The sequence below is a fragment of the Lemur catta genome, chromosome 3 (genome assembly GCF_020740605.2).
Source record: "Lemur catta isolate mLemCat1 chromosome 3, mLemCat1.pri, whole genome shotgun sequence".
Classification (NCBI taxonomy): domain Eukaryota; kingdom Metazoa; phylum Chordata; class Mammalia; order Primates; family Lemuridae; genus Lemur; species Lemur catta.
In genome coordinates this window covers 52,643,082-52,669,024 of record NC_059130.1, presented here as the reverse complement: position 1 = coordinate 52,669,024, position 25,943 = coordinate 52,643,082, and the positions used below count along the sequence as shown (strand labels likewise).

The following is a 25,943-nucleotide window of genomic DNA, read 5'->3' as shown; positions in this document are numbered from 1 at the left end:
CCAAATAATGGTGTGTTGTAGTAGAAAGAAAATGAGAATTAGAGTGAAAATGGGGGAATTTCTTAATTTCAGAAGCTTGGTTTCTACATTAGTAAAATGTCCTCTCTGTCAATAAAGTTTTGTAGATGATATCTGGTTAATATATGTGAAAACACTTTGTTAGTCCCAAAGTACTATACAAATAGAATGACTATGCGTTCAGTAATTAAGTGGCTTTTATGTGCTGGACTATCAGATGGAGTTTTGTTATCTCCTTTCTGGTTTTAACATTTATTGTCTTTAAATCCCATAAATATACTTAAATCATTATGAACAAATGAAGCTATTTTGTTGGTTATTTGGAAACTGGTATGTAACAATGAACAGTAAACTTGTGCTTTGGGATCTAATGTCTCTGGATCCAGAGTAGTGAGACCAATTTTATAATTGGTGGTATTTTGCTCTTCAAAGTTGATCCATTTATGTTGAGTTCTACTTATAGGTGACTCAAGTAAAATATGTAGTAAAATAACAATTTAAAATAAACATTTGTTCACTGAATATTTTAACTAAGCATGAATCTTGTTTCGATCTCTTTCTATTTACTTTGCTTTTTTATTTATATCAGTGTTGATAATTATTTTCTCTGCTCTCTTCCTTTCAAAATTTGAGTCATTTAGCCTTTAATGTTTAGAGTTTGTGATATTTATACTGTTTCTTACTATATTGCAGTTAATATATCTAGTTGAAAATCCAGATGTATTATTTAATGGAATAAATAACATTTACTTTAAAAATGCTTCTTTTGTATTTTAAATAACATTAAATCTATCCATCTATCTAGCTATCTGTATATTTTTTAAAGAGACGGATGGTGATCTGTAATCAGTGATCTTTGATGTTACTATTGTAATTGTTTTGTGCCCCACAAATTATATGCATATAAGAGGGTGAACTTAATAAATGTTGTGTATGTTCTGACTGCTCCACTGACTGGCTGTTTACCCTTCCTTTCTCTCTCTCTTCCCTTGCGCTTCTCTATTCCCTTAGACGCAACAATATTGAAATTAGGTCAATTAATAATCTTAATAGGCTGGTGTGGTGGCTCACGTCTGTAATCTTAGCACTTTGGGGCTGAGGTGGGAAGATTGCTTGAAGCCAGGAGTTTGTGACCATTCTGAGCAACAGTGAAACCCTTGTCTCTATAAAAAATAGAAAAATTAGCTGTTGTGGTGTCATGGGCCTGTACTCAGGAGGCTGAGGCAGGAGGATCACTTGAGTCCAGGAATTTTTTTTTTTTTTTGACAGAGTCTGGCTCTGTTGCCTGAGCTAGAGTGCCATGGCGTCAGCCTAGCTCACAGCAACCTCAAACTCCTGAGCTCAAGCAATCCTTCTGCCTCAGCCTCCCAAGTAGCTGGGACTACAGGCACACGCCACCATCCCTGGCTAATTTTTTCTATATATTTTTAGCTTTCCAGATTATTTCTATTTTTAGTAGAGATGGGGTCTTGCTCTTGCTCAGGCTGATCTCAAACTCCTGACCTCGAGCGATCCTCTCTCCTTGGCCTCCCAGAGTGGTAGGATTATAGGCGTGAGCCACTGTGCCCAGCTGAGCTCAGGAATTTGATGTTGCAGTGAGCTATGATAATGCCACTGAACTCTAGCCTGGGTGACAGAGCAAGACTCTGTCTCACAAAACAACAACAATAACAACAAAACAAAACCTTACAGTTGCCTCTTCTAAGTGTTCAAGTGAAAGGAAGAGTCACAAGTCTCATATTAAATAGAAAACTTGAAATGATTTAGCTTAGTGAGGAAGTCATGCCAAAAGTTGACATAAGCCAAAGGCTAGGCCTCTTGTACCCAAGCGGTTAGCCACATTGTAAGTGCAAAGGAAAAGTTCTTGAAGGAAATTAAAAGTGCTACTCCAGTGAACATACGAATAAGAAAGCAAAAACAGCCTTATTGCTCATACAAAGAAAATTTGAGTGGTCTGTATAGATCAAACCAGCTACAACATTCCCTTAAGTGAAAAAACCTAGTCCATAGCATGACTGTGACTCTTTAATTCTATAAAGGCTGAGAGAGGTGAGCAAGCTGCAAGAAGAAAAAAATTGAAGCTGGCAGAGGTTGGTTCATGAGGTTTAAGCAAAGAATTCATCTCTATAACATAAAAATGCAAGGTGAAGCAGCAGTGCTGATGTTGAATCTGCAGCAGGTTATCTAGAAGATCTAGCTAAGATAATTGATGAAGGTGGCTACTCTAAACAACAGATTTTCGATATAGACGAAATAGCCTTCTGTTGGAAGAAGATGTCATCTAGGAGAAGTCAATGCCTGGCTTTAAAGTTTCAAAGGCTAGGCTGACTCTTTTATTAGGGGCTAATGCTGATGATGACTGTAAGTTGAAACCAGTGCTAATTTATCATTCTGAAAATCCCATGGCTTCCCTTTTAAAATTTTTTTTTTTGGTTTTTAGAGACAGCATCTCACTCTGTTGCCCAGGCTGGAGTGTTGTGCTGTGATCATAGCTCACTGAAGCCTTGAGCTCTTGGGCTCAGGAGATCCTCCTGCCTAAGCCTCCCGAGTAGCTGGGACTACAGGTGTGTGGCACCATACCCAGCTAATTTTAAAAAATTTTTGTAGAGGCAAGAGTCTTGCTGTGTTGCCCAACTGGTCTTGAATTCCTGGCCTTAAGTGATCTTCCCACCTTGGCCTCCCAAAGTGCTGATATTATAGCCGTGAGCCACCCACTGTGCCTGGCCCCTGTGGCCCTTAAGAATTATCCTAGACCTACTCTGCATCTGCTCTATCCATGAAGCAAAAAAGCCTGGATGACTACAGTATGGTTTACTGGAAAAAAAAAAAAAAATTTTTTTTTTTTTTTTTTTTTTTTGAGACAGAGTCTCGCTCTGTTGCCTGGGCTAGAGTGCCGTGGCATCAGCCTAGCTCACAGCAACCTCAAACTCCTGGGCTCAAGCAATCCTCCTGCCTCAGCTTCCCAGGTAGCTGGATTACAGGCATGCACCACCATGCCTGGCTAATTTTTCTATATGTATTTTTAGTTGTCCATATAATTTCTTTCTATTTTTTTTAGTAGAGATGGGGTCTCGCTTTTGCTCAGGTCTCGAACTCCTGAGCTCAAATGATTCACCCACCTGGGCCTCCCAGAGTGCTAGGATTACAGGCATGAGCCACCATGCCTGGTTGACATTTTAATTTTTTAAAACAGTCTTATACAGGTCTTGTAGATGTTATAACTTTTCTTTGGCAATCCTGAAAGAACTTTAAATAGACATAGGGGAATATGTAAGTTTGGAGCAATGTGGTCTTAATTTTATTTGGGGAGTGATAAGAATGGAAAACAGGAATTGTGTATGGGTGCCATAGTTGGGAGAGATAACAACAACAAGGAAAAAAAACCCAATAAGACCGTATCAGTAGGGTAGAAATTACTGGATATAGATTAGATAAAGGATAATGCATTGTTTAAAGCATGTGTCATCAAAGAAGAGCACACAAGATCATCTACTGAGATAAGTAGAAAAGGGCTTAGAACTTCTACTTATTTTTGTTATATAATCAATAAGAAATACGATGCTTTACCAGTATTTAAAATATGAGTTGACCGTGGTGTCTTTTCTTGGACTTAAAAAGATTCCTATAAAGTGGATGTGGTGGTTTGCATCTGTAATCCCAGCTACTTGGGATACTTACTTAGGTGGGAGGATTGCTTGGGCCCAGGAGTTTGAGGCTGCAGTGTGCTATTTTCATACCACTGAATCCCATCCAGCCTGGGCAACAGAAGCGAAACCCCCTCTCTTAAAAAAAACCAACCAAGCAAACAAAAAACCCAAAAAGCTAGTTTCCTGTAAAGAAACCATGGATTACACAGAATACTTTAATGTGAGCAAAGGAATAAGAAATGGCCTGGCTGATGCTTCTCATCTTAATATATTAATATCTGAGAAAAAAACCAGAAGCAATATTTATTAACAACAACAACAAAAAAGAAATGCAATGGCTATGTAATCATATGGATTAGAGGTTGCCTCTCACTTCGCCCTCTTTGCTCCCTCTTGCCAGGAAATTATTGAGGATTATTTGAAATATGCCCGTTGATCTGTTACTGTTAGTAATGAAGCTTACCCTGAGTGTATTTTGTGACTTTTTAATTAGATAATCATGTGAGGCCATCATAATTACCAAAAGATTAAAAAAAATAAGAATCTAGTCCGTGACCTCTGCAGTTTTTTAGTGATGTTAAAAGTCATGTGACCAGTCAAGACCATACCAAATTTCACTAAATTTATTGATAATATTTAGAAGCTTCTGTTTAAAAAATTTGGTAAGCTAAAATATAGATAACATTTACTGTTTAAACCATTTTAAGTGTTCAGTTCACTGGCATTAAATATAATACATTCACATGGTTGTGCAACCATCAGTATCATCCATCTCTAGAACTTTTTCATGATCCCAAACTGAAACTCTACCCATTAAGCAATAATTCCCCATTCCCTCCTCCCTCCAACTCCTGGTAACCACCATTCTACTACTTTCATTATGCTAATTTAAACATGCCAGTCACTAATACCACGTATTATAAGATTCCATTTATATGAAATGTCCAAAATAGATAAATCTGTAGAGACAGAAAGATGAACAGTTTCCTAAAATGGTTGGCGGAGAGGGGGAAATTGGGAGTAACTTCTAATAGGTACTGACATTTTTTCTGGGGTGATGAAAAGTCACAGTCAAAAGATCAATTTGTTTTGAGGAGAAGGGCAATGAATAGGTGAATCACAAGGGATTTTTCTAGGGGAGGGGAGTAATTTTTTTATTGTGGTAAAATACACATAACGTAAAACTTACCATCTTAACCATATTTAAATTATAGTTTTCTGGCATTAAGTACATTCATATTGTTATACAACCATCACCATCATCTTTCTCCAGAACTCTTTTCCTTGTAAAACTGAAACTTTCTACCCATTAAACTGTAACTCCCCCAACCACCACTGTACTTCCTTCTCTCTAATTTTGACTACTCCAGGTATCTCTTATAAGTGGAATCATAAAGTATCTGTCCTTTTGTGACTGTCTTATTTCACTTAGTGTAATGTCCTTAAGGTTCATCCATGTTTTATAGCACTTGTCAGAATTTCCTTTTTAAGGCTGAATAATCATTGTATGTACATATAACATTTTGTCTTTCCATTTACCTGTTGATGGATAAGTGGGTTGCTTTCACCTTATGACTGTTGTGAATAATGCTATGAACATGGGTTACTGGGAGTTTCTTTTGAAATTTCTAACTTTATAATGAAAGACAGACTGCCAGTTCCAAAGTGGTGGTGTAGAAGCAAGCTGGCTTCACTGCCCCCTACAGAAAGCCAAAAACAAATGTATTGTGCTGACATTTTCACCAACAACCACCCAGAACCAAAATATGAGGATGAAACAGTTCCTGTGGCCACAGGGAAGTAAAAAAACTCTGAGCAGAGGGTAAGAAAATAGGACTTCCACATCTGCAAAGCCCCTTGCCTCCATTTTGTTTGGCACCAAGCATCTGGAAAATCTCCCCTAACTCACATTTTCTACGCTGCAAAGAGTGACATTTAGGTGTTCAGCCAGCTTCCCCACTATCTTGAGTTCCCTGGTAAGAGACCTATCTTTAACCCATAGGAAGCATCGTGCCTGCCTGAAGGAAGAAATACCACTGAGGACAAGCAGAGACAAAGAGGGAAGGGTGGACTAACATCTCTAGCCCTCGAAACTCTGCTTTGTAACTTGATCAAAGAAAGGAGATGCCAAATCAGAGTGCTGTTCAGCAACACCACACTGTAGGAGGTCCGTTCCACAGGCACAACCCCCTAGCAAGCCTTGCTACACTGCCGGCATAATCCCTTTGGGACCCTCCCCCATTTGGGATAGGCAGTGCTCTGATCATTTACTAGAGCTGTGGTGAACCTGGGATTAAGACACCACTAGAGCTGAAAAGCAGGTGGTGACCTAACACTAAAGATTTGCTAAGCAATTATATCCAATAAAAAACAAAACAAGCCAGAGAAGACTGGAATAAATAACTCATCCTTCAGTGCAAAGACATAGATGTATACCCACAAGAAAGAAGAGCAAACAGGGAACCACGACCTCCCCAAAAGGCCAAAGCAAGAATCCAGTGACTGACCCTGAGATGGCAATTTGTGAGCTTTCTGACAAAGAATTCAAAATAGCAATTTTGGCAGGGCATGGTGGCTCATGCCTATAATCCCAGCACTTTGGGAGGCCAAGGCAGGAGGATCACTTGCGGCAAGGAGTTTGAGACAAGCCTAGGCAAAATAGTGAGACCCCGTTTCTACAAAAATTTAAAAAATTAGCCACATTGGTGGTGCACGCTTGTAGTCACAGCTCCTCAGGAAGCTGAGGCAGGAGGATAACTTGAGCCTAGGAGTTGGAGGCTGCAATGAGCTGTGATCACGTCATTGTACTCCAGCCTGGGCAATAGAGCAAGACATCATGTCTAAAAAATAAAAACAAACCAAAATAGCAATTTTAAGGAAATTTAGTGATCTCTAAGATAACAGAAAAGCAATTAAAAAATTTACCAGAAAAATTTAATAAAGAAATTGAAATAATTGAAAAAACAAATCTTGGAACTGAGAAATACATTTGCTAAAGTGAGGAACTATTTGAAAACACAGTTTGAAAATACACTGTCAGAGGATAAAAAAGAAAAGAATGAAAAGACCAAAAAACCACCTACAAGATATAAAAAATTACCTCAAAATATCAAATCTAAGAATTATTGGTGTTCAAGAGTTAGCTGAACAAGGGCAAGGGGTACTATTCAAAGAAATAGTAATAGAAAGCTTTCCAAAACTTGAGAAAGGTGTAAATATCCAAGTACAGGAAGGTCTGAGAACACCAAAAATAGATTCAAGCCAAATAAGACTACCCCAAGGCATATGTTAATCAAACTTTCAAAGGTCAGGAACAAGAGAGGATTCTAAAAGTAGCAGGAGAAATGAAGCAGATAACATATAAAGGAGCTCTGATTTGTCTGGCAACAGACTTCTCAATGGAAAAAACCATACAGGCCAGGAGGGAGTGGAATAACATTTTCAAAGTGCTCAAAGAAAAAAATTCTGCCATTGCAGACTGTTATATCCAGCAAAATTATCCATTGACTATTAAGGAGTGATATAGTCTTTCCCAGACAAAGAAAACGTTAGAGAATTCACCACCACCAGCCCTGTCTTATAAGAAATGCTAAAGGAAATTCTTCAATCTGAAAGAAAACACTAATGTGCAATGCTGAACGATGGCACACAATTATAGATATACTTGCTCAGAGGGAAAACTATTCCTTCTGACACCAAATGGGTTGGGTCTTTTCCACTATAACAGCTGATTCTCCAACTCTCTGGACACCAATTTGGTGTTTTACAATTCATTTCAATTCTGTCACTATCTACCTGGAGTTCATGCAGACCACACAAGACTGTTCCCAGTTCAGGTATCAATTGCAAGTCCTGGGCCTCTGGTACTTCTGACTGACTTGGCTACAAATCAAGAGTTCGTAAGACCACCTTCTCAGGTTCCATAATGCCTCATAGAACTCAGGGGAACACTATTTACTGCTACCAATTTATTATACAGGATATTATAAAGGATACAGATAAACAGCCAGATGAAGAGGTGGGTAGGGTAAGGTTTAGAAAGGTCTAGAGCACAGGCTCTTCTGTCCTGTGGAGTTGAGGTGCCCCACCCTTTCAGCCTGTGGATATGTGAACCAACTTGGAATCTCTCCAAACTTGTTTAGGATTTTTGTGGAGGTTTCATCAGGTAGGCACGATTCATTAAATCATTGGTTATTGGTGATTGAATTCCATCTCCACCCATTCTTCTCTCTCAGGAGGTTGGAGGTGGGGGCTGAAAGTTCCAACCCTCTAATCACATGGCTGCCAACCCATATCCTTCAAAGTTGCCTCATTAGCATAAATTTAGATATAGTTGAAAGGGGTCTTATTATAAATAACAAAAGATGCTTCTCTCACCCCTATCACTGAGGGAATTCCAAGGGTTTTAGAAGCTCTATGCCAGGATCCAAGAGCAGAGACCAAATGTGTGTGTGCATGTATATATATATATATATATATATATATATATATATATATATATATATAAAATAATAATAATTATTATTATTGAGACAGTCTTACTGTCACCCTGGCTAGAGTGCAGTGACATCAGCATAACTCACTGCAGCCTCAAACTCCTGGGCTCAAGTGATCCTCCTGCCTGCCTCTCAAATAGCTGGGACTACAGACGTTCGCTACCATGCCTGGCTAATTCTCTTCTATCTTTTGGTAGAGATGGGGGTCTTGCTGTTGCTTAGGCTGGTCTCAAACTTCTGACTTCAAGGGATCCTGCTGCCTTGGCCTCCAGGCAGTGTGAACCACTGCACCCAGCCTCAAATATGTATTTCTTTTTATGCCACACTTACTCTTCCTTTTGTGGTAAAATGGTGATATAGTATGTGTAAAATACCATGGTGACAGACTAAATTATTTCAGCAAATGCGTTATGAGGCATATAGAAAACACACCTACAGAAATAGTTTTTAGGAAAAATTAAACACTGAAAGTTTGTCATACAGTTTAATTAAAGTACAGGTGTTTTCTAACACTTCTCAGCTTGTAATGTTTGCTAGATTTTGTTTCAATAATGAAGTACAGGTAGAACTGCTTTGTTGTGAACTACTGAAGGGAAGATGTGTTGAAGGTTTATTCTCAACAGAAAATGACTTAGCAAAAACAGTGTTTTATGAGAAAAGCACATAACAACCACTGATAAAGTAATGCATTGACTGGAATTTTCAAAAGGAAATTGGAATAAGGTTGCAGTTTATTCACTTTATCATTTATAGGTAAGCAAAGGAAATTAAAGCAGGAAGTACACAGAGTATTCAGGAATAACTTTATTATGATTAATTTTATAAAAATAATGCTTTTAAAATACAGGATATAGACGATTTACAGTGTTTCCAAATGGAATGGGGAAGGACAATTGAAAATCCTTGTTTCAGGGTGAGGGTGATGGATCATGCTTGTAATCCTAGCACTTTGGAAGGCTGAGGCAGGAGGAACACTTGAGGCCAGGAGTTCGAGACCAGTGTGGGCAGTATCGAGATTCCATCTCTACAAAAAAATAAAAAAAACTATCTGGGTGTAGTGGCGTGCACCTGTAGTCCCAGGTACTTGGGAGGGTGAGGCAGGAGGATTGCGTCAGCCCAGGGGTTTAAGGTTGTGGTGAGCTATGATGACGCCACTGCGCTCTAGCCTAGGCAAAAGAGAGAGACTCTGTCAAAAATCTTCAACAAAATACTAGCAAACTGAATTCAACACATTAAAAAGATAATTCACCATGATCAAGTGGGATTCATCCCAGGGAAGCAATGATGATTCAACATATGCAAATCAGTAAACATGATACATCACATTAATAGACCCACAAACAAAAACCATATGATCATTTCAACTGATGCTGAAAAAGCATTTGATAAAATTCAACATGCCTTCATGATAAAAACTCTCAAAAAACTTTATAGAAGGAACTTACCTCAACGTGGTAAAAGCCATATGTAACATACCCACAGCTAGTATCAGGCTGAATGGGGAAGAACTGAAAGCCTTTCCTCTAACATCTGGAACAAGACAAGAATGCCCAGTTTCACCACTGTTATTCAACATAGTACTGGAAGTTCTAGCTAGAGCACTCAGACAAGGGAAAGAAATGAAGGGCATCCAAATTGGAAAGGAAGAAGTCAAATTAGCCTTGTTTGCAGACTATATAATATTGTATCTAGAGAAACATAAGGACTCTACCCAAAAACTGTTAGAACTGATAAACAAATTTAGTAAAGTTACAGGATACAAAATCAACATACAAAAATCAGTAGCATTTCTATGTGCCAACAGTAAACAATCTGAAAAAGAATCCGAGAAAGTGAACCCATTCACAATAACTACAAATAAAACAAAATACCTAGGAATAAACTTAACCAAAGGAATGAAAGATCTCTATAATGAAAACCATAAAACTTTATGAAGGAATTTGAAGACAACACAAAAAAATGGAAAGATAATCTATGCTCATGGATTAGAAGAATGAATATTGTTAAAATGTCTATACCACCCAAAGCAATCTACAGATCGAATGTAATGCTCATTAAAATACCAATGATGCTCTTCACAGAAATAGAAAAAATAATCCTAAAATTTATACAGAACCACAAAAAACCCGGAATAGCCAAAGCCATCCTGAGCAAAAGGAATAAAACTGGAGGAATAACATAAGCTGACTTCAGATTATACTACAGAGCTGTAGTAACCAAAACAGCATGGCACTGGCATAAAAACAGACACATAGATCAATGGAACAGAATGGAAAACCCAGAAATAAATCCATACATCTATAGTGAACTTATCTTTGACAGAGATGCCAAGAACATACAGTGGGGAAAGGACAGTCTCTTCAATAAATGGTGCTGTGAAAACTGGGTATCCATATCCAGTAGAATGAAACTAGACCCTGCCATATACAAACATCCAGTCACAGTAGATTAAAGACTTAAATCTAAGACCTGAAACTATGAAACACTAAAAGAAAACATTGGGGAAGTGCTTCAGGACATTGGTCTGGGCAAGAATTTCTTGAGTAACACCTGCAAAGCGCAGGCAACCAAAGCAAAATTAGACAAGTGGGATCACATCAAGCTAAAAAGTTTCTGCACAGCAAAGGAAACAACAAAGTGAAGAGACAGCCCACAGAGTGGGAGAAAATATTTGCAAACTACCTGTCTGACAAGGGATTAATATCTAGAATATATAAGAAGCCCCAATAATTTGATAGGAAAAAAATCCATATAATCCAATTTAAAAATGGGCAAAGTAATAGACATTTCTCAAAAGAAGACACACAAATGGCCAACAGGTATGTGAAAAAATGCTCAACATCATTAGTCATCAGGGAAATGCAAGTGAAAACTACAATGAGATATCTCACCCCAGTTAAAATGGCTTTTATCAAAAAGGAATAAGGAATGGTGGTGAGTATGTGGAGAATGGGGAACCCTCTACACTGTTGGTGGGAATGTAAATTTGTGCAACTACTATGGAGAACAGTATGGAGGTTCCTCAAAAACTAAAAATAGAGCTACCATAGGATCCAGCAATCACACTGCTGTGTATGTATCCAAAGGATGGGAATTCAGTATATCAAAAAGATATCTACATTCCCATGTTTATTGTAGTACTATTCACAATAGCCAAGATGTGGAATCAACCCAAGTGTTCATCAATGGATGAATGGATAAAGAAATTGTGGTAAATCTACACAATGGAATATTATGTAGCCACAAAAAGAATGAAATCCCGCCATTTGAAACAATATGGATGGAACTGGAGAACACTATGTTAAGTGAAATAGGCACAGAAAGATAGACAAATCTCATATGTTCTCATTCATATGTGGGAGCCAAATATTAAAAACAATCTCATGGAGACGGAGTAGAATGACAGTTACCAGAGGCTGGGAAGGGGTAGTAGGGAGGGGAGCATAAAGTGGGTGTAAAAATATAGTTAGTTAGAATGAACAACATTTGATAGCACAACAACAAAGTGAGTATAATCAACAAGTCAGGGTATGCTTTAAAATAACTAAAAGAGTGGAACTGGAATATTCCTAACACAAATGTTAAATGCCTGATGGATAGCCCAATTGTCCTGATTTGATTAATTCACATTGTATGCCTGTATCAAAACATGACATGTACCCTATAAAGACCTGCAATTATTATGCATCTATAATAATTAAAAATTAAAAAATAAAAAAAGAATCTGTTTCACACAAGTTTGCTGTTTATCTCCTGGCTGGCTGAAATTTGTTGACCTTTCTTTAATAAGTGACTGTTATAGAGTCATGAGAGTAAACAGACAACCTACAGAATGGGAAAAAATTTTCACATACTACACATTAGACAAAGGACTGATAACAAGAATCTATTTAGAACTCAGGAAAATCAGTAAGAAAAAATCGAACAGCCCTATCAAAAAGTGGGCAAAGGACATGAATAGAAATTTTTCAAAAGAAGATATAAAAATGGCTAACAAACATACAAAAAAATGTTCAACATCTCTAATCATCAGGGAAATGCAAATCAAAACCACAATGAGATACTACTTAACCCCAGTGAGTGGCCTTTATCAAAAAGTCCCTAAACAATACATGTTGGCGTGGATGCGGAGAGACAGGAACACTCATACACTGCTGGTGGGACTGTAAACTAGTGCAACCCCTATGGAAAACAATATGGAGATACCTTAAACAGATTCAAGTAGACGTACCATTCGATCCAGCAATCCCATTATTGGGCATCTACCCAGATGAACAAAAGTCATTCTATAAAAAAGACACCTGCACCCGATGTTCATAGCAGCACAATTCACAATTGCAAAGATGTGGAAACAACCCAAATGCCCATCAATTCACGAATGGATTGGTAAATTGTGGTATATGTACACCATGGAGTATTTACTCAGCTATAAGAAATAATGGTGATACGACATCTCTTTGGTTCTCCTGGAGAGAGTTGGAACCCATTATATTAAGTGAAGTATCCCAAGAATGGAAAAACAAGCATCACATGTACTCACCAGAAAATTGGTTTCCCTGATCATCACCTAAATGCACATTGGGGAATGGATACCAACTGGATGTCAGACTGAGGCAGGGGGTGGGGGGAGGGGATGGGTGTATGCCTACATGATAAGTGCCTTGCGCACTGTCTGGGGAATGGCCATGTTTGAAGGTGCTGACTCGGGGAGGTGGGGGGTGGGGGGAGGGGATGGAGGTATGACTACATGGTGAGTACCAGGCGTACTGTCTGGGGAATGGACTCGCTTGAGGCTCTGACTCAGGGGGATGGGCGGGACATGGGCAATATATATAACCTGAGCTTTTGTACCCCCATAATAAGCTGAAATTAAAAAAAAAAAAAAAAGAAAAGAGAAAAGACAACCCATAGAATGGGAGAAAAAAAAAAAAGAAATGTAACGAATCTAACAAAAAATGAGAAATAGCAAGGTGCATTTAAATCATGCAACTTGATTTTAAAAAATTAAAGTCATTTATTCATAAAAAATAAAAATAAGTGGCTGTTAGTAATGTGTTTACCTACTAGGTATTTTTGAGAAAATTTAATCTTTCTTTTTAAGATTAAAGGGAAGTTTTAATGGTGAGTGAATTTCTGAAGAAATTTGAACTATAGAGAAAGCATTTTGATGAAGGTTTGGAAATGTATCTATTATATAATTTTGTAGCTGAAAATGATCTGTGTCATCTACTAATATTATTATATCTGCACACTTAAAACTCTTGGAAACAGAAATTTCTTGTTTTGAAGTCATTGCATCAGTCAGGGTTCTCCAGAGAAACATTATCAATAGAATGTATATACATATATTGGGACATTTCTTATAAGGAATTGTCTTATGTGATTGTGGAGTCTTGAAAGTCCAAAATCTACTAAGGCCCAGGGAACAGTTGTAGGAACCAAAAGCAAAAGCAGTCTACTGGCAGAATGCCTCATGCTGGGGGAAGGTCAGTGTTTGTTCTATAAAAGCCTTCAACTGATTGGATGACGCTTGCCCATATTTTGGAGGATAATCTGCTTCACTCATAATTCCCCTATTTAAATGTTAATTTCATCTAAAAAATACCTTTACAGAAAAAAAATCCAGAATAATGTTTGGTCAAGTAAATATTTGGGCACTGTAGCTCAGTCAAGATGACACATAAAATTAACCATCATAGTCAGTTTCAGTGGGATTTGAACCTATTTGTTAAAAAACATAAAGATGAAGTATTTTCTGATCAGTTTGTAAAAATAACAAACTGACATCAAGGAAACTTAGCAAAATTTTAACATAAACCTTCGCATATTGGTGGATGGGGTTGAAAAATGAATTAGAAAGTATAGTCAACAGTGATTTTTTTTTGCATTGAGATCTTTGTATCTTTATGAGGTGTCTTTTGTTTTCCTACCTATGACAACCACTAAAAACTAGATACTACAGTTTAGGATCAAGACCTTCAGATTATTTTCCCATTAAGTGTTAAACCTGGATTTTAAAAATAATGAAGCATATTTGATTCATTGCTCTCACTAAAATTATTGGTAATATTTTAAAAGTCATGGCCCAAAGGCTTTTGTTAAATTAGTAAAAAAAAAAAAAAAATCAGTGAAGTTTATTTCATTTCTATAGTTTTAAACTTTCTATTGTTATAGATTTAATAACTATACAATTTAGTAGTGTAATATTTAATATATAAATAAGTAACAGTTATAGTAGAGGTATTTGTTCAGATTTTTTAGTGATGGGGTTTGTGATGATAAAATTCAGGCCAGCCAAAAAAAAAAAAAAAAAAAAAGTTCAGAGACTTCATCTAGAGGATAAAGAAGTGTAATATTTATTTGATGAAGAAGACTTCTTGTGGGAAGACAAGCCTTTGAAGCAATTTGGGAAAATGAATGAAGATTGTTTCAGCTTCAGACTGTCCTTTTTGGAATTGTTTTTGGTTGAGAGTTTTTCAATTTGAAAGAGAATTTCAATTTGTAATAGGACATATTACGCAGGTTAAGTTTACTGAGCAGTGCATTTTCTTGGTGCATTCAAATGATAATCAGAAAGTTGCTTAGAGGAATAGAATTAGAGTAATAATAGCAAACTGACCTGATGAATTCTGTCTCTGTTTAGAGAGAATTTGCCTTCAGGATAAAATTTTATAATAAAATGTTTTAAGGTGGAACAGAGATTAAAGGTTAAGGGAGGGATTTCATTTGAAAATAACAAATGTGATTAAACCATGGGTGATTTAAAAAAAAACTGGAAGTATAGAAAGGGATGATATTTGAATATTTTTTAGTACTGTAGACTTTTGATATGTGAGAGGGAGAGAACAGTTATTAGTTATTAGTCTATTTGGAGATTATTCTTAAAGGGAAATGATATTAATCATTTCTCTAGCAGCAGGTAGAAGAGAGTATCTTTAAGGATTGAGAGAGCCTTGCACGCCAATAATACTATTATATGTTAGTGCCATGTTTACTGCATTACAGAACATTTTAAATAACATCACCACAGTCCTATGAGTTGGGTGATGGGGCTCCCATTTTAAGATGGAAAAAAGTTCAAAGAGCCTTATAACTTGCTCAGTGGTCAGACATCCAGTTAATGGCAGATCCCAGAATTTGAACTCGGGTATATTCAATTTTGTTCAGCTAAACAGTTCTTCATTCAGTGCCTACTGTGGTGCCAAGCATTGTTATTAGGCCTTGGCATTTCAGAGTTGAATAAATAATACATTATTTTTGCCCTCAGTATAGTATGGTAAGTGAGTAAGATAGTAATTTTAGGGAAACTTGGGTACTTAGAGAAAGGCCATTTATCCTACTCTGAGGGTTTAGGAGCATTTTCTGGAAGAGATAATGCCTGAACTGAATCTCAGAGGGGGAATAAGATCCCTGGTGGTCCAGTGGTTAGGAATCAGTGATCTCTCAAAGGGGGAATTAGAATTGATTGCAGAAAGGTGACCAAGGGAGGATGTTGCAACCAGGGGGAACCATGTGGGTAAAGGCATTTAGGCATAAAGTAGTATGATTTATGCTTAGAAGCCTGTTTCTGGGTCTTAAAGGGTGAGGTGAATGGGGACCAGCATATTAGCCTAGGTTTTTTTTCTTTATACCCCATTACTTCTCTGTATAAAAATCAGAAGCTGATTAAAATATGTGTGGATAAAATTTGAGGCTTTAAAAATATGTTTTAATCTTCTTTTTCTAGGATCAGTTCGACAGCTTAGACAAGCATACACAGTGGGGAATTGACTTCTTGGAAAGATATGCCAAATTTGTTAAAGAGAGGATAGAAATCGAACAGAATTATGCGAAACAATTGAGGTAAGTTAAATTTTTTTCAGTTCTTAGAAATGAAATTACATGTTTAAACAGTTGAATGAATAGTAGATAAATGTGGTATTCCAGAAGTTAAATTGTATGTTGTTCATCAGAATTAGATGGAATTAGGTAACCGGTCTGTTTTAATGATTGATTTAATGAAATCATTGCCAAATGTAACACCACAAGGAACATTGGCTAGCTAGATCTTGAGTAGCTTTCATTCCAGAAAGACACTTAAAAATCCTAAAGTCAGGGAGCAAAATGACAGGAAAAAGAAATACCTAGGTGTTATTCCGTGTTTTACTCTTTTATTCTTCTATAACTTTTTATTTTAGCAATCTTATTGAACATTTCTTCAGCATTTCTCTTCAGAGTTTGTAAGACTTGGAAACTGTGTGCTGAGCTGAGTTTCTGTCAATATTCAGATATATATTACTGATGCAAGTGATTTTTAGAATATATGTTAGAAGATAAAAGTTTTAAAGGAAAAATTTTAGCCTTAAAACTGATAGAATTAATGTTAGATTTTGCTCAAACAGGAAAATCATTATTGTTAGATCAAAACTTGACAAGTAGTTTTGTGGGAACTTTTTCAATAAAGATGGTACTTGAAGTCTGAAGACTAGATACCAGTATAAGGTTCTAGCTGTAGGGCTTAGGACTCTTTATATTGCAAGTGACAAAAATCCAGGTTAAACAAGCACACATGACTTAAAAGTCCAGTTGTATTTTGATTCAGGGGTCAAATATCACCAGGTCCCATCTTTTCGCTCTGCAGCCTCTTTTTGCCTTTGCTCTCAGGTTTCGTTCTATAACATCATCTCTACTCCCTTAGCTCTAGATTCTATATCATCATACCCCAACATCCTGGAGAAGAATGATGGCCTTCTCTAATGTACCTTTGGGGAAGGAGAAAGGAAGAGACAGAGAAGGAAGTGGAAGAAGGGAAAGGAGGGTAGAAGGAAGGCGGAGAATACAAGCCTGTACCAAGATTATTTTCTTCAGAAATCCTAGCAAAGGTCTCCTTTTGTTGTGCTGACTCTAGTTGGGTTATATGCTTATCCTGAACAATTTACTGAGATGGTAATATTGATTCATAGATAATGAAGGGGAAAGGATGGTTACTCAAGATAGTGGTTCCAGAATGAAAGGGGAGGTATTGAATGATAAGCCACATATGTCCTCTGCAGTAGTCTATGGAACCAACTATCTGTGTGTAGGGATGGAATAGACTAGTATAACAAATAGATTACATATAATTTTATAATGATATCCATGCTATTCTAATCCATTTGCCTTTTGTTTTTTTAAACTAGATACTTTCCATATGAAAATATGAGTATATTAACAATAATAGCAATGACATTTCACCTGTCTAAAACTTACGATCTGGGAACCTTACTCCTCTAGAATCTGAAAGCATGAAAGGGCCTCTGAGAGGTTAAAATAGCATTTACCATATCTACTCATGTGTGGATAGTTAAAAATTTCATTTTTAATTTGTTCTCGAACCTTGCTAGGGATGGGCTGCCAGGGGCAGGGGCTGAGGTGGGCCTGAGGTGCTAGCCCTGGGGCGTCAGGTTCCCCCTTCTCTGGAAGCTGAATCTGGACTGTATCCATACTGCCGCAGTCTTGCCCTGCCAGGCCCTTCACCCAAGGTGCGTGCTCCTCTTGTCTCCTGCCACTGGTCACCGCCAGTGGTACAAGTCCCGGCCCTTCAGCATCTTGGCCCATGCGGTCTTTTATAGATTTCTGGCTTTGGCAGTGATTTCACCACTACTCACTCACTCGATGTGTATTTGTTGTGTATTGCAGTTGTCAAGAGAGTAGAACGCTGTTTGTCAGATTCATTCCGATGGTGAGCACTCTAGGTCTTTGTTCTAAAATCACTTCTAGAAAGAAAATAAGATGCGTTACAATAATTACAAAGTAGGAAACAAAGTAGGAAAATTGTGTGCGTCAGAGCCCAGCTCTTTGCCTTGGGACCCAGGACCCACAGGGTTCTAGAAGCAATTGATTCTTCCAGCTTATGTTTTCTTCCAATTAAATTATTAAGTGTGTGCTGGTTGCAAACATTTTCAGATATTAAAAAAAATTTGATCTCAGTTTTAGCATGTTAAGTTCTCTAGTTTCCAAGTTTTCCAATAAAAGTGAGGATGAAATGCAATAGGCAATATAGTGATGGCATTGTGATGTGACAAACAATAAAGGAAAAGGTTAAAAAATTACAAGAAGAGGCCGGGTGCGGTGGCTCACGCCTGTAATCCTAGCCCTCTGGGAGGCCGAGGTAGGTGGATTGCTCGAGGTCAGGAGTTCGAGACCAGCCTGAGCGAGACCCCATCTCTACTAAAAATAGAAATAAAAATTATCTGGACAACTAACAATATATATAGAAAAAATTAGCCAGGCATGGTGGCACATGCCTGTAGTCCCAGCTGCTCGGGAGGCCGAGGCAGTAGAATCGCTTAAGTCCAGGAGTTTGAGGTTGCTGTGAGCTAGGCTGATGCCACGGCACTCACTTTAGCCCGGGCAACAAAGTGAGACTCTGTCTCAAAAAAAAAAAAAAAATTACAAGAAGAGATGAAATTTAATATAGGTGTCTCTTCATTTTGTTTTGCTATAATATGAATACTCAAGACTGGATAATTTATAAAGAAAAGAGTTTTATTTAGCTCATGGTTCTACAGGCTGGGAAGTTCAGGGGCATGGCCTTGGCTTCTGATGAGGACTTTCATGCTGCATGATAACATGGAGGAGAAGATCAAAGGGAAAGCGGGCACGTGTGAAGAGAGAAAACCTGAGGGTGTCCTGGCTTTGTAACAACCCACTCTCTTGGAAACTAATCCATTCCCTTAAAGACTAATCCAGTCTCACCAGAGTGAGAATTTACTTACTACCATAAGAAGGGCACCAAGCCACCACCCTCTAGGGCAGAGCCCTTATAACCCGAACACCTCCCATTAATTAGGCCCCACCTCTCAACATTACCACATTAGGGATCAAATTTCAACCTGAGTTTTGGTGGAGAACCATAGCAAGGAGTGAATAGAGCCATCTACTTTTGTAGCCCCAAGGGTTTCACTGTATTATAGCAGAGTAACAAAATGAATGTTGGTAAGAATGAGCCTGGTCCTCAACAAAAGAATTAATCAGATTATTTTAAAGAAGGCAGGGAATTTAACAGTATATCTTAAAATAAAAAAAGTGTCCATCCTTTAATCCAACATTTTTGTTTCTAAACTTTCCTACAGAAAAACACAAGTGTGCAAAAGATATATGTACAAAGTTGTTTATTGCAGGAAAAAAAGATTCCAGCCTAAAAGTGCCTGTCTGTAAAAGAATGATGAAAAAATACTGTGGTATATGCAGTTTAAAAACAAATCAGATATATGAATACCAGCATATTTAAACTTAAAAGGCTATTCAGCCCTTCAATATAAAAATCAATTTGCAGAACTTGAATGTACAGTAGAATCTTATTGCTTATTTGAGTTTGTGCATACAGTTATGTATAAAATTTGTGTGCATTCTGAAGAGGTCTAGAACTGTGGTCCCCAGCCCCTGAGGCCAGGCCTGTGGACTAGTGTGCTGTGAGTGGTGGGCGATGGGGGAGCAAGTGAAGCTTCATCTGCCTTTACAGCTGCTCTCCACCACTTGCATCACTGCCTGAGCTCTGCCTCCTGTCAGATCAGTCACTGTTTCCCATCAACCCTGGATGGGACCATCTAGTTATAGGAAGACAAGCTCAGGGCTCCTACTGATTTTGCATTGTTAGAACTGGTTTCCCTCGGCCCCAGGAACAGAGAGGCAGAGTCACCGAGGCTGCAAATGGCAAAGGAGTTTATTGGCTAGCTCGAGCTAGGGTCCAAGTCCCAGAGCACCAACGCAGTGGCCTCTCTACGAACCAGGACCCCGCCCTGGGGTAAAAATTAAGCTTTTATACTTTTCAGTAGGTTACATACGCTGGGCACACCATCCCCCTCCCTCCCTTAGTTCATTTGCTCCTTCAAGAGTGGCTGATCGTGTTGGCTACTGATTGGTTGGTTCCAAGTCTTGGGACCTTTTAGTTGTTATCAGCGTCATTTCGGGGAAGGGGAGGACCCGCGTTGGGGAAACCGAAACTTAGGCCTATTCCAGGAGGTCCAGCCTGTCATGGAGTCACTCCTGCTCTTTTTCCTGTTTTACGGCATTATGGTGAATTGTATAGTTATTTCATTATATATTACAATATAATAATAATAGAAATAAAGTACACAATAAATGTAATGCACTCGAATCATCCTGAAACCATCCTCTACTGGTCTGTGGAAAAATTATCTTCCATGAAATTGGTCCCTGGTGCCAAAAAGTTTGGGGACCACTGGTCTAGAAGGATACATCCTAAATTGTTTTACTGTGGTTACCCCTGTGGAATGGGAGTGGGAAGATGAAAAGGAAGGAATGTTTTATTTCATATGCTTTTGGATTGTTGATATGTTTTCAGTGGTTGTGTATTACTTTTGTAACTTAAAATATTTGTTCTTAAGTGAATATGGTATACTTCAAAAGAGAATCCTATCATAAATTATAACATCGACAATTTATAAGATAAAACTTCAGAAGTCTAGAATATTAAACTATCCAGGATAACCCAGACTTGAAATGTTTCTGAGTGGCTAATGTTTTGCTAGAGTAACAAGACTCACCTAATCAAATGGCAGACTTGTTTGCCTTTCTGTCTGTTCCAAGACTGATAATAACCATTGGGTATTATCATTAACATTTATCATACCATTTTCATGTACTTGCAAAACAGGAATTTGAATACCACTTCACTGAAGCAAGGGTGGCTAGAACCCACAATTACATGATATGAAAAATAGAATTTTGTAGTGAGAAAGTGGGTTTTATTATGCACAGATGCTCTAGATCAATGATTTGCATCTTTTAAGGAATGCAGCACACTTAAGGAATTTGGCACATTTCCATTCTTACAATGGCTCTTGACAGCAGTGATTCTCAACAAGGGCAGGATTATTGGACAGAGCTATGAGGAATAAGGAAGAGTTGGGAGGAGGCATGTTTAATTTGAAACTATCTACTCCTCCCCTCGCCCTACATTGAGATTTGCTGCTTTGGATAAATACTTAGTAAATGCATTAATTATCAGCTGCTGTTTATAGTATGTGTTTTGTCCAAAGGGAAAAGGTTTACCTTATTTTCTCTTCTTTAATGGGAAAAATTCTTTTGGTTCACTCCCCCTATTTTTGCTACTGCAGAGGATAATTTCTTTCATAGTGAGGCAACACTGTTTTCCTCCCAAATAATAATTATATTCAGGATGTTAAGGCCAGGTGCGGTGGCTCATGCTTGTAATCCTAGCACTCTGGGAGGCCGAGACGGGCAGATTGTTTGAGCTCAGGAGTTTGAAACCAGCCTGAGCAAGAGCGAGACCCCGTCTTTACTAAAAAATAGAAAGAAATTATCTGGACAACTAAAAATATATAGAAAAAATTAGCCAGGCATGGTGGTACATACCTGTAGTCCCAGCTACTTGGGAGGCTGAGGCAGAAGGATCGCTTGAGTCCAGGAGTTTGAGGTTGCTGTGAGCTAGGCTGATGCCACAGCACTCTAGGCAGGGTGAAAGAGCGGGACTCTGCCTCAAAAATAAAAAAAAAAAAGGATGTTAGACATTTACATTTTAAATATAAGATTGAAATTTTTCTGTTAATCTTTGGTACCCCCAGATTGTTTTCTTCTTTTCTTCCTTTATTCTTCTGTTCTTATGTTTTGATGGCTTTGGCTTACCTTTATTTTGGTTTTTGGTTTTGATTGATGTTTGTTATTGGTTTGAGGATGGGAATAAATAGAAAGTAAAGCATCTAATCATGTTTGGATACATAGATAATTGAAGCATGTCCATTTTGATTCCTGCTAAATGTGACTTCAGATCACTTGGTAGAATGGTTTTGGTTGCACAGGTATAAACAATTGAAATCAGTTATTCTTTTGATAAACTTACACTGTTGTATGGCAGAGAGTAACTAAAATTTCTAAGTAGAAAAAGAAGCCCTATATAGGTATGTATCATTTTGTTTTTTTCTAGTAAAAATAATTATACTATTAAGTTCTGTCACAGAGGTATTGCTGTATGAAATTATATTCCCAAACTTCCACTCCAGAGCACACATTTTTTTTCAAATGTGGCAGTGTGGTATAGTGAAAGAGAAATAGACTGGAAGACAGGAAACCTTATCTCAGCCAGAGCAGAAATCTCTCTGAATTCCTTTTGATCATAGACTATGTGTATTTCTGTACCCATGCCAAACCTGACAACATAGCTGGTAACTCTAGAGCTGAGTGAATGAATATAAGTTGAATGAATAAATGATTGAATGATCTGTATTTTGGTTTAGTTTAGAAATTAGGATCTCTGACCATATGCTGAAACTTTGACCGTGCATTCTATTAATACTGGAGTTTGGTGTCAGGTACATCCTTGTGATAAAGTTGTTAGTCTACCAAGAACTGTTCCAAATATTTAGGGTAGGCTTAGATATAGAATAATCCAAATATAACTGGTCTCTATTTTATTCTTACTTTTTACTTTCTTGTGCCTCTTTATCAGAATTTGCTTTCTATGTAACTTTATTTAGTCTCAGAAGAACCCAGGGAGCCCATCTTTGTACTGACTTTCTGAACATAGAGATTACTTTCATTCTTTGGTGTGCTATTTAACTCTTGACTGCTTTGGCCTCCCCTGAGTTTTTGATCAACTGCTTACTGTAGTAAACCCTAAAAGTGGCACCATGATACAGGCAGAAGGAACTCTTCCTCATATTTTGAAGTTTAGGTTACCTTTCTTTGTAGAATTGGAACCTGTGGGAACTCTTTTATTCTTGTAAGTTCTCAGTAGTTACTCAGTCTGCTTGAGTACATGTCTGTACCTGTATCAGATGATTTATTCCCTAAATAATTTTTGTCTCTTAATTTTAGAATATAATCTTGTCACTAAAACGTAAACTCCATCATCAGGGAAATGCAAATCAAAACCACAGTGAGATGTCACTTAACTCCAGTGAGAGTGGCTTTTATCAAAAAGTCTCAAAACAACAAATGCTGATGTGGATGCAGAGAGATAGGAACACTCATACACTCCTGGTGGGACTGAAAACTATTAATAGTACAACCTTTATGGAAAGTAGTATGGACATACCTCAAAGAACTAAAAGTAGAACTACCATTTGATCCATCTGGCAATCTCACTATTGGGTATTTACCCAAAGGGAAAAAAAGACATTCTATAAAAAAGACACCTGCAGTTGAATGTTTATAACAGCACAATTCACAATTGCAAAGATGTGGAAACAACCCAAGTGCCCATCAGTACATGAATGGATTAAATAAAATGTGGTAAATGTATACCATGAAGTACCACTTAGCCACGAAAAAAAGAGGTGAACCAATACCTAATGTATTAACCTGGATGAAACCGGAAACCATGGTTTTAAGTGAAGTATCACAAGAATGGAAAAACAAACACTACATGTACTCACCATTAAAGTGGTACTTATCAATCAACACTTACGTGCACATATGGAAATAACATTCATTGGACATCAAGCCAGGTGGGAGGGGGAGGAGGGGATGGGTAAATTCACACCTATTGGGTACAGTGCACACTATCTGGGGGATGGGCACATATAACTTTGACTCAAATGGTACAAAAGCAATTTATGTAACCAAAATGTTACCATAATATTCTGAAACAAAAAAAAATATAAACTCCACCAAGGGAGGGAAATTTTGTTTATTCCATTCACTGCTTATTCTAGTTCCTAGAACAGTGCCTGGCACAAAGCAAGGACTTTATTGGTATTTACTTAACACTTAATGTATCAGCACTATTCTGAGTGCTTTACATATATCGACACATTTCATTTTCCTAAAAACCTAATGAGATATCAGTACTATTTCACAGATTAGGAAACAGGTACAGAGAGGTTGAGAAAGAGGTAGCTGGATTCAAATCTGGCTGCAGAGTTTTGCATTATGCTGCTATTGTATTATACTGCTTCTCAGCATGGGGAGAATGAGTAATTTATTGAGAATTTTTTTTTATCACCAATACCTAGTACATCTTTGGGTCTGTAAAGAATTTTACTGTAGACAAAAACAAATTATCTAAAACCTGCATAACGTATATTTTCCAGTGAATGCATCTGTTTTTAATGTAATAATTACAGAAATTTGATTAAAACATAAAATATGAATTAAATTATGTACCTCATAAATTTAGGTCTAATTATATATTTTTTCATAAAGATAGAAGCTTGTTTGGTTTTCTTTCTTTAGGTTTCTTAGGCATACGTACTTAAGCCCTCTTATTTTTTCATGTCATCTGTCTATTTAGCATCTGCCACTGGTAGAGGTATAAAAATTGAGAATGAAGCATGTCCTTTTAAAAAACAAATATATTCAGAATTTGTTCCAATGTCATATAATAATTTATGGGGTCATGACTTAGTTTAATGTTCTAAAAATTGTGGTAAACTACACGTAACATGAAATTTACCATAACTATTTTTAAGTATATAGTTCAGTAGTGTTAAGTATTTTCACATTGTTGTGCAACTAATCTCCAGAATTTATTCGTCTAGGTACCTCATATAAGTGGAATCATACAGTATTTTTGTGACTAGTTTATTTTATAATGTCCTTAAAGTTTGTTCATGTTGTAGTATGTATCAGAACTCCCTTTTTAAGGCTGAATGATATTCCATTGTATGTATTGCTGGATCATATAGTAATTCAATGTTTGACTTTTTTGAAGGAAGTGCCTTACTGTTTTTGACAGTGGGTGAAAGATTTTACATTTCCATCAGCAATGCATGAAGATTCCAATTTCTCCACGTCCTTGCCAATATTTGTTATTTTTTATTTTTTATTTTTTTTGAGACAGAGTCTTACTCTGTTGCCCGGGCTGTAGTGCCGTGGCGTCAGCCTTGCTCACAGCAACGTCAGACTCCTGGGCTCAGGCAATCCTCCTGCCTCAGCCTCCCGAGTAGCTGGGACTACAGGCATGTGCCACCATGCCCAGCTAATTTTTCTATATATATTTTTAGCTGTCTGTATAATTTTCTTTCTATGTTTAGTAGAGACGGGGGTCTCGCTCTTGCTCAGGCTGGTCTCGAACTCCTGAGCTCAAACGATCCACCCGCCTCGGCCTCCCAGAGTGCTAGGATTACAGGCGTGAGCTACCGTGCCCAGCCTATTTTTGGTTGTTTTGCTAGTAACCATCCTAATGGGTATGAGGTGATACTTCATTGTGGTTCTGATTTGCATTTCCCTAATGACTAATGATGTTAAGCATATTCTGTATATTTATTGGCCATTTGTATATCTTTGGAGAAATGTCTATTCAAGTCCTTTACTCATTTTTAAATTGGTTTTTTTTGGGTGGTTGTTGACTTTTAGAAGTTCTTTACATATTCTGGATATTAACCCTTAGTCAGATATATGACTTGCAAATTCTTTCTCCCATTCTGTAGTGTTTGCCTTTTCACTATGTTGATTATGTCCTTTGATGCACTAAAGTTTTAAATTTTGATGTAGTCTAATTTATTTTTATTTTGCCTGTGTTTTGGTGTCAGATCCAAGAAATCATTGACAAATCCAATGTCATGAAGCTTTTGTCATGTTCTTCTAAGAATATCATAGTTTTAGATCTTTGATGTATTTTGAGGTAATTTTTGTATGTGGTTTAAGGTAAGGGTCCACCTTTATTCTTTTGCATATGGATATCTTTTATGTTAAAACATTTTCCACTGTATGAGAAGATTTTGTAAGTGATGGAAACTCCAGCTTGTGCTAATTTAAGCATAATGGGAAATTTATTGATTGCTTTTTATTGATTTTAATTTCTTATTGAAGAAGTTGAATAGTCAAGCTGCTAGTAGGC

The 25,943-nt window shown here is 37.3% G+C and overlaps 1 protein-coding gene across 3 annotated transcripts in view; it reads left to right on the top strand.

The window, feature by feature from the left end:
- Positions 1-25,943, top strand: part of FNBP1L (formin binding protein 1 like) — a 102,183-nt gene that overhangs the window by 35,993 nt on the left and 40,247 nt on the right. For all 3 annotated transcript variants that reach the window (XM_045547511.1, XM_045547510.1, XM_045547512.1), the window contains exon 2: positions 15,888-16,003. In XM_045547511.1, coding sequence (XP_045403467.1) covers positions 15,888-16,003 — 116 coding nt within the window. The remainder of the gene's footprint in view (positions 1-15,887; positions 16,004-25,943) is intronic.